General features: G+C 50.0%; 1 protein-coding gene and 1 long non-coding RNA gene across 3 annotated transcripts; one reads left to right on the forward strand and one right to left on the reverse strand.

Moving 5' to 3' along the window:
• Window positions 1–2,316: 2,316 nt before the first annotated feature.
• Window positions 2,317–9,909, reverse strand: LOC118223071 (vascular endothelial growth factor C-like). The gene is made up of 7 exons (XM_035409187.1): window positions 8,552–9,909; window positions 6,601–6,808; window positions 5,127–5,317; window positions 4,234–4,370; window positions 3,966–4,069; window positions 3,327–3,657; window positions 2,317–2,720 (listed from the first exon to the last, which is right to left on the reverse strand). Exons 1-7 carry the CDS (start codon window positions 8,651–8,653, stop codon window positions 2,606–2,608), a joined length of 1,188 nt encoding a protein of 395 aa, XP_035265078.1. The 5' UTR covers window positions 8,654–9,909; the 3' UTR covers window positions 2,317–2,605.
• On the forward strand, window positions 8,942–11,730 carry LOC118223072. Of its 2 annotated transcripts, none has more exons than XR_004764393.1 (3): window positions 8,942–9,015; window positions 10,940–11,025; window positions 11,640–11,730. It is a non-coding gene; the product is annotated as an uncharacterized LOC118223072 (long non-coding RNA). The 2 variants fall into 2 exon arrangements; XR_004764392.1 differs by lacking the exon at window positions 8,942–9,015 and adding an exon at window positions 10,087–10,166.
• Window positions 11,731–13,630: the final 1,900 nt, after the last annotated feature.

Below are 13,630 nucleotides of genomic sequence, written 5' to 3' on the forward strand. Positions count from 1 at the left end.
TGAGAGAGAGAGAGAGAATGTGTGTGTGTTTGTGTACGTGTGTCAGAGTGTGTGTGTGAGTGTGTGTGTGTGTGTGTGTTTATTTGTGTGTGTGTGTATGTGTGTGTGTATGTGCGTGTTGTCGAGCGCAGCCCTGGATCTGCCCTCTTGTTTATGGGAGTGTCTGTCTGTCTGTCTGTCTGTCTGTCTGTCTGTCTGTCAGGGCTGTGCACCTCTGTCCTTAATAACGGCCTGTTGACAGACTGCTGCTGTTATTGCAGCTGAACTCACAGGAGAGAAGGAGCTCGCACATTTTGGGCCGTGACACATCCTCTCTGCCTTGTCATTGTTTTTTTGGAGGCCTGGGAATCGACCTCGGTTTCCTCTGTCCTCTGGCGCTGGGCCTGACCTGGGTCAGTCCTGGGTTTAACCCGGGTTAACTCGCAAGAGACGTAGACTCCGCCTACCTTCTGTGAAGGGGCCTGTTCTCCATCCACAGCGATCTGCGGCGGTACTCGAATCTGTGGGCCGACGTCACACTCACTCCTGCGTAAAAATAAACGACGTTTGGCTGCATCCGTTCCTCTGCTCTGGCTTTCATTTTTAATTCATTCATTTCTTTCCCCTTCTTAGAATCTTAGAATCTCCCGGTTCTGTCTCTCCGGTTACTGTTGCTACAGGGCAGCCATTGAAGCACATGCACTTCTGCAATGCCCTTGTTCGTGAGCCTGCAGCTATTTCCAGTGCCACAGGTCTTCCAGTGCTGCATGCTCTGCTTATTTACCCATCTTCGTGTGACAATTTTGCGTATGTATGTACAGTTAAGCCATAATCTCCTGTCTAGCACGCTGCCCCATTATGAAATCTTTTCTCTTCCATCAGATTTTGCGAGTGTGTGAGTTTTCTCCTTTTTATTTCACCTTTATTTGGCAAGGCTGTTCATTTGAGAAAGCCCCACTTGTTTGTAACGAGGACCTGTGGAATCAAAAGTGGGTTTGGCAATGCCACCGCGTAGCCAATCAGAATTGGCTGCGAGGGAAGATTAGGGAGCCAGTCCTGTTGCCTTTGGGGGTATTGTCACGAACATTCCGGAACATCAAAGTCATGTGTCGTGACTAAACAGACGCGGATTGCAAGGTGGAGTGATTTATCCCCTTCTAAATACTTACTTGGAAAATGGGGCTCCTTCCAGGTGAATTGTTCATATAAACACCGTATACTGTTCTTAGAACACGCACATTCCTGGATATTATATAATCTCCTTCAGTAAGTGTGTTTGTCGTGTTTATGCCAGGTCTGTGTTTATTATCCATGGTGACTAATCTTTAAAGATGGTCTAATGCAGAGGAAGCTTTCTTCTTTTGCAGTCTGACAGACCCCATTAGAGGCCGGGTCCAGGGCTTGTGTAACAACATTAATCTGAAGCATTTTCCCGGTTTTAAAGGCTCAAAGCGGCTGTTCCTTTTCCCACCGGCCGTGACCGGGTCGATCGGTCCCCCGGAGAAACGCCCGCCATCGCCGAAACCCGCGGAGCCGGTCAAGTGTGGCGGCGACTTGGCGAGGGGGGGTGGTCTTGTCCTCTGACCGCAGTGGGGACCGCAGAATTCGGCTGGGCGAGGAACAAGGTCCCGACCCATCCCCCCCCCCCCCCCCACATACACCATACATCCTGTTCGCCTGTCTTTAACATCTTACGGCTGTCTTCGGGTGACCAGGTTCAGTGGTGTCGAACTGAAAAACCCGACCTTTGCGTTAGTCCGTGAACACACTGCAAGCTTTTCTATCAAAGCCTTAATCGGGAGAGGAAGCTCCCAGTGTGGGCTAGGCCTTCAGCCGGAAGACGTTCTGAGAAGAATGTGACCGAGCGAGCAGGAAGCAAACAGGAGGTCGTGGGTTTGAATCCAGGCGTGCACCAGCAGTAAAAACTGCTTATGAATGGTTTTGAATGACTATGAATGTAGACGTATGGAGGAGTTATGAAGCTCTTATGAAGACCAAGCATGAACAGAAAAGCTGTTTTGTTTATGCTTCCTGTTCTTTTCAAGTAAAAAAAAAAACAGATCAAGTGTTAGCCAGTCTGCTAAAAATATGAACAAATGGCAAACAAGTTATTCAACAGTTGTTCTGCTGTTAAAATAGATTTTTTTATTTTTTTAAGAAATGTTAGTTTTAAAAGGAAAAAATCCCCACAGGTAATCCGCAATGAAAATCTATCTCCCCCTGACTGTTGCCTGAATATTAATTTAATCAGTGCTGTCAAAGAGTAATGTAGAACTTTTAATTTGTAACCGTAATGTCAGCCGTTACACATGCAAATGATCTTGTTGAACGCTCATCTGGTTTTTTGTAGTTTTATTTTGGATGTTCAGTGCAACAGCACAAGGGGATCGTTGCATCAATCTGTCGTGAGCTTGTCCATGACCAAGTGATGTCATAATCCACAGACTCTCCCTGGCCAATCAGGAAAGGGAGAAACCAAGTGCTCTCAGCTTCTGCCAAATGTCTTCACCGCAACGTGTTCCTTCTGCATCCCGTCTCCTCGAGGGCCACTGCACCCTTCATAGAAAGAGCCCCTTTGACCAATGAGAGCCCTGGGGAGGAGTGTCTAAAGCTCGCTCCGCCCCTCTCAGTTCAGCTCGTCTGTCCTCATGTGGTCGGGTATGCAGCTGCAGACAAAATGGCTGAAATAGAAGCCGGACGGACACTTCCTGTGTGGGGTCCGACAGGGTAGCCTGTAACAGCTGTAAGACAGGGGAGACAGGTGGGGGTTAATCTGTTACCTGTCCCTACTCTGGTAATACTGTGATTGTGTTTGGAAGTCCTGCCTAAGATGCCTTTTTATTAAAAAAAAAAAAAAAAAAAAGAAGGAAGATTGTAGTCCAAAGCAAAATGATTTGCACAAACCTGCCAAAATCCTAATGGAAGCTGTTCCCGCTGCCAAAAACCATCTCTGCTGTCTCTTTGATAAAAGAATGTTGTTGTGTGTGGGTGGGTAGGAAGGGGAGGGGTGAGGTGATAGTGGGGGTGCAGTGAAGTCAAAAGTTCATGTGAAAGTGTTCTTTCCAATCGCTTATTTTACCTCCTTGCATCCTTTCCTCAATCAAGGAAACGTGCATTAGGCAAATGCTATGTCCTTTGTCAGTCAAGCGTCAGTTTGAAGCCTTGTCAGTTACAGACGTGGCAGGTGGGGAGAGGTGGATCCACATGTTGATCATTTATGTCACGCATTCTGAAAAAATACTTCTGCAAAGCGATTTGAGTGAGCCCAAAGTATCATTGGATGCCCTGCTGTCCCTGCGCATGACTGCCTCGTTTGCACAGCGCCCCCTGGTGGCCGGCGGTGTTACCTGCAGGTGTGTGGGTTGAACCTCTTGCCCTGCAGCAGGCAGGTTCGCGGGCTCTCCTTGCACCGGCACACGCAGGTCCCGGGCTGGGGGGCGAGACCGCGGGGGCAGTTGGGGAGGCACGCGCACATGCACCCCCCCGGGTCCCAGCGCTGGCCGGGGGGGCAGCTCCCCGGCGGACCCCCGCAGACGCAGGCGCACGTGCCGTTGTCCAGACGACGGCCCGGCCCGCAGCCGGACTCGGTCAGCCCGTTTCGGCACGCACACCCGCAGTGCTCCGGGTCCAGAACCTTGTTCGGGCCGCACAGAGCCAGCAACGGGTCACCCAGGGGGTCTGTGGGGGGAGAGGGAACATGGAGTTAGGATGTTAATGAAAATAAATCTAATTTTAAGTGTGGACCAGCTGTCGGCAACTCTAGAGTTGTGTGTATGCGTGTGCATGTGTGCGTGTGCCTGTGTGTTTGCGTGTGCGTGTGTGTGTGTGTGTGCGTGTGCATGTGTGTGTGTGCCTGTGTGTGTTCGTGTGCGTGTGTGTGTGCATGCGCATGTGTGTATGCGTGTGCATATGTGCGTGTGCCTGTGTGTGTGTGTGTGGTGTTTGAATGGGACAGAGGGGTTGGTGCAGATCTCTGCTTGAGTTACCCAGCTCTGGCTCAGAGAAGGAGCTCGCGTTCCTGTGAACACACAGGCATTCCGTAGGGTCCCACACCAGACCCGCGCTGCAGAGAACACCTGGAGCGGAGCACCTGTGGGGGGGGGGGAGGGGAGGGGGATAGGGGTTAGGCGAGTGAGTCGTGGGACACTTCAAAAACCTGCGGGACATAAAATGCACCCCACTCCCCTGTGATCGGGGAAATTAAAAAAACGGTGGGAGCTTTGCTCTCTCTCCCCCCGATTCCTTGCCACTCACGCGCGACGGTGGGCGTCGGCCTCCCTCCGGATGACGGAGTGCAGCGGCCTTTTGGGACGGCACTCGCAGGACGTGTGGTTGACGAAGGTCACCATGACGACGGAACGCTCCATGTGAGATGGGGAGAGCTCCACCAGCTGAGTGAGAGGAAGCGCATCGTCATTCCGCAGGAAGTGTGAAAGGTAGAGTACCCCGTTGGTTGTGATTATCTTTGTGTATTTATATTTTCCCAGGGCTGTTGTCTTGGCTGGCTGGTGCAGCACTGTGCATTTGTACACACAGTGATAGTGCTGTCTACCAGCGTTTGGGCTGGTGTTGGGGCAACACTGTGTGTGTGTGTGTGTGTGTGTGTGAGACACTCACGGTCTTGTTGGCCCGCCTGTAGCTGCTGTTGTAGCAGTAGTGTGTGTGTGTGTGTGTGTGTGTGTGTGTATGTGTGTGAATGAGACACACTCACGGTCTTGTTGTCCAGCCTGTGGCTGCTGTTGTAGCAGTAGTGTGTGTGTGTGTGTGTGTGAGAGACACACTCACGGTCTTGTTGACCAGCCTGTGGCTGCTGTTGTAGCAGTAGTGTGTGTGTGTGTGTGTGTGTAGGAGTGTGTGAGACACACTCACGGTCTTGTTGACCAGCCTGTGGCTGCTGTTGTAGCAGTAGTGTGTGTGTGTGTGTGTGTGTGTGTGTGTGTGAGAGACACACTCACGGTCTTGTTGACCAGCCTGTGGCTGCTGTTGTAGCAGTAGTGTGTGTGTGTGTGTGTGTGTGTGTGTGTGTGTATGTGTGTGAATGAGACACACTCACAGTCTTGTTGACCAGCCTGTGGCTGCTGTTGGAGCAGTAGTGTGTGTGTGTGTGTGTGTGTAGGAGTGTGTGTGTGCGTGGGAGACACACTCACGGTCTTGTTGACCAGCCTGTGGCTGCTGTTGGAGCAGTGCAGGGCCTCGTGGTTGCAGCATCCCCCGCAGCGGTGCACAGACACGCAGCGCGGCACGTACACGTGCCTGGGGCTTTCTGGGTACTCCCTGGACACCTCCAGACACACCTCCCGCGGACGGCACGCCGTGCGCTCCATCTCCGCCATGATGACTGAGAGAGGAGGATCATGGGAAAAAGTGGTAAGCCCATTAGAGCAACTGACAGGATACTCTCAGGAAGCTTTTATAGGGGGTGGGTCAGCGATCCTATCTTATTGCCTTGGTTGCCAGATCAAATCCAGGTGGGGCACTTTGAGCGTTGTTTGAGAGAACTGTAGCGGCTATATAAATGAATGATATCTCAATTGTCTGAAGCAGAGTTGTGTTGCAATCAAGTGTGAAATCTTAGTGGAGCACTTTAGTTTTTCATCTCGCTGTTTTTGACATCGACCGCGTGGAGGCACACAAACTGAAAAATACTTTACTCCCCTCTGCAGAGAACATTACTTTGAAATACGGCCTAAATATGGTTTGAAATATGGTCAAAGTGGGACGACAACCTGTCCAGATGGTTTGGCTGTGGGTGTTCCTTTTTTCAGTTTGTGTGTGTTCTTTTTGTCCAGTGTTACTGGAACCGATGCACCACGTCGCAGTGTAAAACGTCTTGAGATGAAAGCATTGAGGGTCTAGCTGGGACCCGCTATCTTTCCAGAGCTTTCCAGCAGCCGTGTGAACCGAAGATGACGTGCTCGGGCGTGGATCTGCGGTGGAGTCCAGCACTGAGCCGTGACTGTAAAGATGGCTTTCTCTGCAGATTTGCTAATAATAGTGTACGCTTTGGGGCTTTGATGTGCCTTGAAGGGAGAGCACTCCTTTTCAGCGCAGAGGATATGCCCGAGCTATCTCGTTGCTTTTAGGTTACGGTGAGGTTACTTCATGGCGAGGCTTTGTACAACCCACAGTGAATTATCTGAAATAAATATGACAGCTTCTCTTTAAAAAAGGAATTCAGTTGAGACTAAATTGTTCAAAGGACCTATAAACCCGACAAGTTTATCACTCATCGCAATCTTTTGTGCTCATAATCTGTTCTCTAATTTCAGAAACAAAATCTGTCAAGCTATTATAGTTGCTATATTATCAAGAAAAGAAACAGTCCTTGTAAAGGAATGAACTCTGTCGTGAAACAATTCTTGATTTTTGTGGTTAGAACACTTATAGGTGCTCCAAGAATTCTGTTGTTGTCCCAACCCTGTGTTGCCCTTTCAGTAGCTTAACATTAATGTTTCAGAACTGGTTTGATAAAACACATTTTTGCTGTAGTTTAGGGGGGAGAAATAGGTTCAGATGAACAGGAACAAATTTCACAGTTCTGCCCCGTTTTGATTTAAATAATTTAGGCTCAGTTCTCATCCAGAGAAATTTACAGTCAGTACCGGGTGAAAGGCTGCTTACCTTGGATGGCGCCATCATCCCAGTGGAGTGCTGCCTCATGGGGATCCTCCCAGGTGACCTCATCGGGGCGGAGTCGAGAGGACGTCCCCTGGGCCCGCCCCCTGAGGCACCGCTGGACCAGCGCGTATTGGGGGTACAGGAGCTCCAGGAGCTCATCCACACTGGATACCGCCCCCAGGCCTCTCCGCCTGGCTCCGCCCAGCTGGGCCTGAGAAGGACAGAACCACAGACACGGTGTAGGAACAGAATTACAGACACGGCGTAGGAACAGAACCACAGACACGGTGTAGGGATGGAACTACAGACACGGAGTAGGAGCAGAACCACAGACATGGCGTAGGGACAGAACCATAGGAACTGAACCACAGACACAGAATTGGAACAAAACCACAGACACAGCGTAGGAGCAGAACCAGAGACACAATGTAGGAGCAGAACCACAGACACGATGTAGGAACGGAACCACTGACACGGCGTCCGAACAGAACCATTGGCCCACATAGAAACACAATCACAGACACGATGTAGGAACAGAGCCACAGACATGGTAGGAACCGAACCGCTGACAGACGTATCCTCTCTGCTCCTCTGGCTGCATCTGCTGTGCTATCACAGAGCCTGTGCTGTTGGTCAGGATGCTGAAGTCCTGGGCGGCTCGCTTGGGTAAAAGCGCTCTCCATTACGGTGGAATGGGCCCCACACCCTCATTTTAGGCTGGGCTGTGACATTAATTTGTGTCTGAGATTCTGCGGTGGTGAGACGCCTTTGGCTCTATCCCACCAGTGGCAGCAAAGACCAGGGTCTGCTTTCCTGTAGAAGGGTTTTGGATTTGTACTGCCCTCTGCTAGCGTTAGCACTCGCGTTCAAAAGCGTATCTGCCCTCGCACGCGGCTCGAGTGGCATGATGTCATCGCTCACATGACATGAGGTCATAATTACCGCGGGTTTGTCGGTTACCACCCTTCTGAAAGCGGGCCAGCGTGCCCCCCCGACCCCCATTTTCACACAGCTGCGTCTGAACGATGTGGTCACCGAGAACCAAAACAACAAGAGGCGGGAAAATAAAAAAAACTAAAACACATTTTTCCAGAAAATTCGCTTCACATTTAACGAATCCAGAAAAGAATATCCAGATGTAAATGTATTCGTCCGTTTTGTTACTTTGCAAAGGCCCCCAAATCTCATAAAACCAAAAATGTGTAAAAGCAGTTCAGCAAGTCAGTTTGTAGCTCAAAGAATAAATTCGAGTAGAGTTTCAGTCCATCACACAGTCGCCCCCCCCCTCTCCCTCGCTCGACACGCTGATGAGTTCAGAACTCAAACCCTTCCCTCGCTTAACCTCCTACGACTGGTATTGAGTTCAACTCCTCACCCCACAAAAACACGCCGTTGGGACCTGAACTCACCCCCATCTGCTTACTTGCCATGATGTCAAGTTCTAAACTCTGTCCTCTGTCCCCTCACAGTTTTTGGGTAAGGAACTCAGCCCCCCTGCCTCTACAGGTGGGTACTGAACCTAACGCCATCCCTCATTCCGACAGCGTGACACCTGACAGGTCGTCCTCCAGCGTTGCAAGGACCCTGTTTCTTTATTCATTTTCCCCATTTCATGCGTGCTCCCATTTCCTTCCCCTCTCCCGCAAGTTAACATCTGTCACTCACATCTATCCTTTAGTTCTTTCTCTCGTTTTTTTTTTTTTTTTTTTTAAAGAATGAGGAGGAGAAGGAAATGAAGGCTAAAGAATTGCAGCTCCTCTTATCCAGCTAAAGACCGGTGCTGCACTACGAGGAGGCAGAACTTGTTACGACACGACCGCTGCACTTCCTCATTCTGTTCTGCCTCCGGCGAGGATGAAGAGGCGGCCAGCATCCCCCTCGCGGCGCGCGTAGCTGCCGTAACCCGAGCAGCCGGGGTTCGGGAGGAGGAAGACCCCCGCGCTGCGTCACTCACCTCCGCGCCGTCCGCCCCCTCCCGACCGTCCCGCTCGAAGCCGGTCCCGCCGGAGAGGGTCCAAACCCAGAGGACCCACAGGGTCAGCGACGGTGTCCGCATGGTGTCGGGTACAGCCGGGCGGATCAGCGGGGTCCCCGGTGTTCCTCAGCCATCTCCGTTTGGGACGTTGGGTTTGGGTCGGGGCAGAATCCTGACGTGGAGCTCTGGAGCATGGCAGCCCGTCCCGCGGAGGGGTCCCTCTGTCCCCCTTCGGTCAGGACGTCCCGTACAAACGTCTCGTGTTGCTCTCCACCCCTCCTCTTCTCCCCCCCTTTCTTCGCCCCCCCCACCCCACTGAGCCTCCACTCGGGACAGAAAGAGACGGGGTTCAGCACCAGCCTGTGATGGGCTCCATCCTGCGCAGCTGAGCCCGGGAATATTCAGCCCTGCTGTGTTCGAAGTCTGCAAAGGTATGCTTGGCGGTGAGTACGACAATCTCTGTCTCTCTCTCACACTCTCTCTTCCCCTCTCTCTCTCTCTTCTCCCCTTTCTCTGCCCTTCTCTTTTCTGTGTAACACTGTCCTTCCTTTCTGTTATTTCCCACCTCTAGTTCCAATTCTCCCTCCCTTCCTCTTTCTCTCTCTCGCTCTCGCTCTCACACTTTCTCTCTCTCCCTTTCCCTGTCTCTCACTCGCTCTCATTTGGCCTCCCTAGGAACATGAGGGGTTGTTCGGGGAGGGGCTTTTCTCTGTGCTGTATGGAGTGTGTGTGTGTGTGTGTGTGTGTGTGTGTGTGTGTGTACATGTACGTGTATGTCCTAGTCTAAGGAATGGTGTGGGAGAGACCGTTTAATCTATTTCCTTTTTTGAGATCTCTCTTTCTGTGAGACGTGCTGGGGCCTTTCTGTTCCCGCCTGAGCTGCTCTTATCTTACCTGCTACCTGCACCCCCCCCCCCCCCCCCCCCACCGCCCCAGCCTCACCTCCACACTACCTCCCCGGGTGGTCCATAAAGGGGGCGGGGGAGGAGGGGGGCGCACAAATATGTGAGTAGAATGTTCTTATCTGAGCATTCTAATGCTGATGTCACAATCGCTACTGGTGACTGAAAGCGGAGGAGTTCTAGAACCCTCACTTAGATATGTTGAACATTCCAAAACAAAAAAAACCCTGCTGTTCAAAGGGCTGAAGGTGCGACGGTGGCTTGGGGAAGTCGGTGCCCCCGTCCCACTCCCCTGTGCCCCCGTCCCAGGCCCTTCAGTGACGGTTTCTCTCCCAGGCGCTGAGCAGGTACCGTCGCTCCCCAGGTAAACCTGGGACGTTTAGACTGGACTCATCGCTCCGCGTCTCTAAGGGGCGAAAGGTGTCGGGATCCGGCCCTGGAGGGTCTGCTGGCTCCCGGTCCCTTTCAGCATCGGTGACTAATTTAAGCTCTCTGATTGGCTGAAGAAGTATCCGCACGCCTTGTTCTCAACACCCGAATTGGCTGCTGATTTAAAGCGAATCACCAAAAAAAAAAAAGAAAAAGAAAGAGCCTGCAGACGCTGCTGCCCTCGGGAAGCTGAGTTTGACACCGCGGGTCTAAGAGCGGCATTCTGCAGCAGCGGTTAGCGCACCGGGCTTCCGGCCAAAACGGTAATGATTCTAATTCCAGGTAGACCGCTGTTTTTATATCCCTTCTGCTGGATGTTTTGCTTTGGCTTTGGTGCGCTTCCAGCAGTGAAAACAGTCTTTTACGAGAAAACATTCCAGCCAAGGATCACCCCTGCGCGCATGAGGACAGTCCTCTCGCCAAGTTAATCAATTCAATGTCATGAGATCTTCAGCGATTGTTGATTACTCAGCTAAATTCAATTATGTCAAAAGGACGACCAACAATTAGGTGGGGAAAGCAGGAATTCGACATGCTTTGTGAGACTAATGAAACTGTACTGTGGACGTGTTTGCTTGTTGTGTTATCTAACGGTAATTAGATAATTCATTATGCATTCAGATCTTTATCCTAGGCCCCAGTGAGGCGCTTTTATTGCAGAATCGTCCGTTCATGTTTTGAGGAATAGTCTACGCTGTTAACTGTCAGTGTGAAATTCAAAGCTTATAAACAGACTGATTCTTACCAGTTGCCCGTTCCCCCCCCCCCACCCCAAAAATGCCACAGCACTGCTCATATTTTAAATTATGTGTGTTGTACAAAGTGATGGCTCATATGAAGATGGATAAAGTGCTTGTCTTGGTGTGTTGTGAGAGCTCACGCTAGCTGAGAGAGAGAGAGAGAGAGAGAGAGAGAGAGAGAGAGAGAGAGACTGAGTGGTGTGTATACAGTGCCTCCGAGCTCCTGGCAGTCCAGGAGGTCTCGTATGTCGGAAGCGTCTCCATAAACCGTAAACCACGCTGTGATTTAATGGCAGAGCCCCCGCGTGTGACACATTGGCGAAGGAGGCGAACAGGTTCCAGCATGCACTGGGGCGGTACAGGAAATGCACTCTCTCCAAAGGTGAAGACACATGAGAACACACGCACGCGCACACACACACACACACACACACGCACACGCACACGCACACGCACACGCACACGCACACACACGCACACCCTGGACAAACTCACACATGTACACACAGTCACAAGCTGTAAACCAACCATTTTAATGTGTTTTAACATTGCATGCGTGTACACACACACACACACACAGTCACAAGACCTAAACCAGGACACATGTCACAACCATTTTAACGTGTTCTCAAGTTCCATGTTTTGGTACTGAAATATTCTGTTTATCAGTTAGTCTGCAATATAAGGGAGAGCAAGCAGTCTGACCCGAAGTAGCTTAAACTTGAAAGTTTACATTCGAAGTTCAGAAAGAGCTTTTATATAGGGTGACATGAGGAGAGTCATGGTGTTAAAATAGAAACAGCACCAAGTTGTACTTCCCTATTTTTACCTCTTTATTAAGAATTTATTTTAACTTCTCATTTTACTTTGTTTTGAAATGTCTGCTAAGCACTTTGCACACCTGCAAGATTATAGAACTGGGATCATATTTGTCTTTTTTTAAAACCAAGAGCAGACTGTCTGCCCTCCTTTTGCTTTTTTTTCTGTTTTTTTCAGACGGGGAGACGGAGAGCAAAGGGGTGAAAGGTCAAAGGGTGCTGCGGTGGCAGATTATAACCCTCGCCCATGCAGGGGGTCATTGCGTCAGTGTGGGCTGCATCTCTCCATTATTACAAGCCATCCATCCGTTATCTAACCCGCTTATTCCTGGTCAGGATTGCGGGGTGTGCTGGAGCCTATCCCAGCATGCAGTGGGTGAGTACTACTGCTACTACTCTGCAAACTGGATGACTGTATTGCTGAAGAGGAAAACAGGTTTGGAATATGTGCACTAAACTTGACAGGGGAGAAAATCTGCCCTCAAACACTGGCCTGAGATCAGTTCAGTGCTTCCACAGATCATTCAGAGGATTAGGCTTAGCGGCGTGAAAGGTGATCCTGAAGCAGTCACTGCATTCCCCCTAGAGTGTGACCCAGTGACATCACCCCCCTCTCCCCATCACCTCATCACTAACCAGCCAATCACATGCTGCCTTTTAAATTTATGGACAGGTAACAGGAAGAGAGGAATGTTTCCTTCATTACGATCCACTGGGGCCCTTGAGGTGCTCATTACTGGGATCAATAGCATCACAAAAAAAAAGATAAAAGCCATTTCACTCTCTTGCGTGGTGAAGTGCAGATGTTCTTAGGTGCACCAATTACGAAGAAACCATTCAGACGGTCTTTCGATCGCAGGGAACAGTGTAGAAGCATTTATGGACTTACACCGCCAAGCTCTCCTTGGGCCACAGTCACCTGTTCTGGGCACCTCAAACTGCAGCGTGTTGGTGTCAAATAAACCGGGAACAGAAGCCTGCAATTTAGAGCTTACCTGCATGTCTTTGGACTGTGGGAGGAACCCGGAGTACCCGGAGGAACCCACGCGGGCACGGGGAGAACATGCAAACTCCACGCGGAAAGGCCCAGGCCGGATTCCTTCTTGCTGTGGGGCGACAGTGCTACCCACTGCACCACACAACCTTGAATGCTTAATTTAGATTTTCATATGGACACATTCATTAAATCCAGACACCGAAACTTGATCAAACCAACAGTGCCGAAATGAAATTGAGTTAATTATGCATCAAGAATTCACAAGCTACACCAGGAACTGCACGTCCACTCAGCTCATCCATCGCATCATCAGGATGTTGCATATTTTGTGCTGTGTAGCCATAGCCAATCATTTTTTAAATATATGTCTCTTTAGCCCTATTCGCACGGGACTAGTATTACCTGGGGACCTCTAGTAACTTGTAATAATTGCGGAGGTCGTCTGTGATCTTAATCCCGAGCGAATCTGCCATGTCCGTAATTTTTCAAGTAAAAATTCCACCGCAAATTACCTACCATATCTCGCCAAACACAGAGGTCATGTGATAATATTAGTCCCGTGCGAATCGGCATCTCGGTGATTTTGGGTCGTATTTTACTGTTACGCAGAGCAGAGCCTTGACATTTTCAATCATATCCGAGGATAATGTCAGTAAATTTGAGTAAAATACAGACTTCGCTTATCCCCGCCCGAAACACAGACGTGGGGGGGGTAATTTCTAAATCACGTGAGGTCCCCAGGTAACGCTAGTCCCGTGCGAATAGGGCTTTTTTGAGGGGAAAACTAAAATTCATAAAATACAATCCTGTACTGCCCTCCACTGTTCGAATTAGGTCATTGCAGGATTGAAAAAGCTTGCGCCCGTTCCTGCTACAGTAGTTAGCTGCCAGCTTTTCCTTTATTGAAACGAAAGGAACAAAAAAACAAAAAACGCAAGCTGTGGAAGTTGCTCTATTAAAAGCCGAAATTGTGGATGATTTTTCACATCCAAGGTGTGCTGTGCTTTAGGGCATCAATGTAGGAGGTTTGGCTTATAAACTAAAAGGTTGCTAGACTGGAACTGCTTCAGAGAAATATCCTGCCATATGATATATTGTATGTAAAAGAATATAAGCAGTTTAAGGCGCTCGGGCTAAGAGCTGCTAAATGCTTATAATATAAAAACTGAAAC

This window comes from Anguilla anguilla, chromosome 3, assembly GCF_013347855.1.
Source record: "Anguilla anguilla isolate fAngAng1 chromosome 3, fAngAng1.pri, whole genome shotgun sequence".
NCBI lineage: Eukaryota > Metazoa > Chordata > Actinopteri > Anguilliformes > Anguillidae > Anguilla > Anguilla anguilla.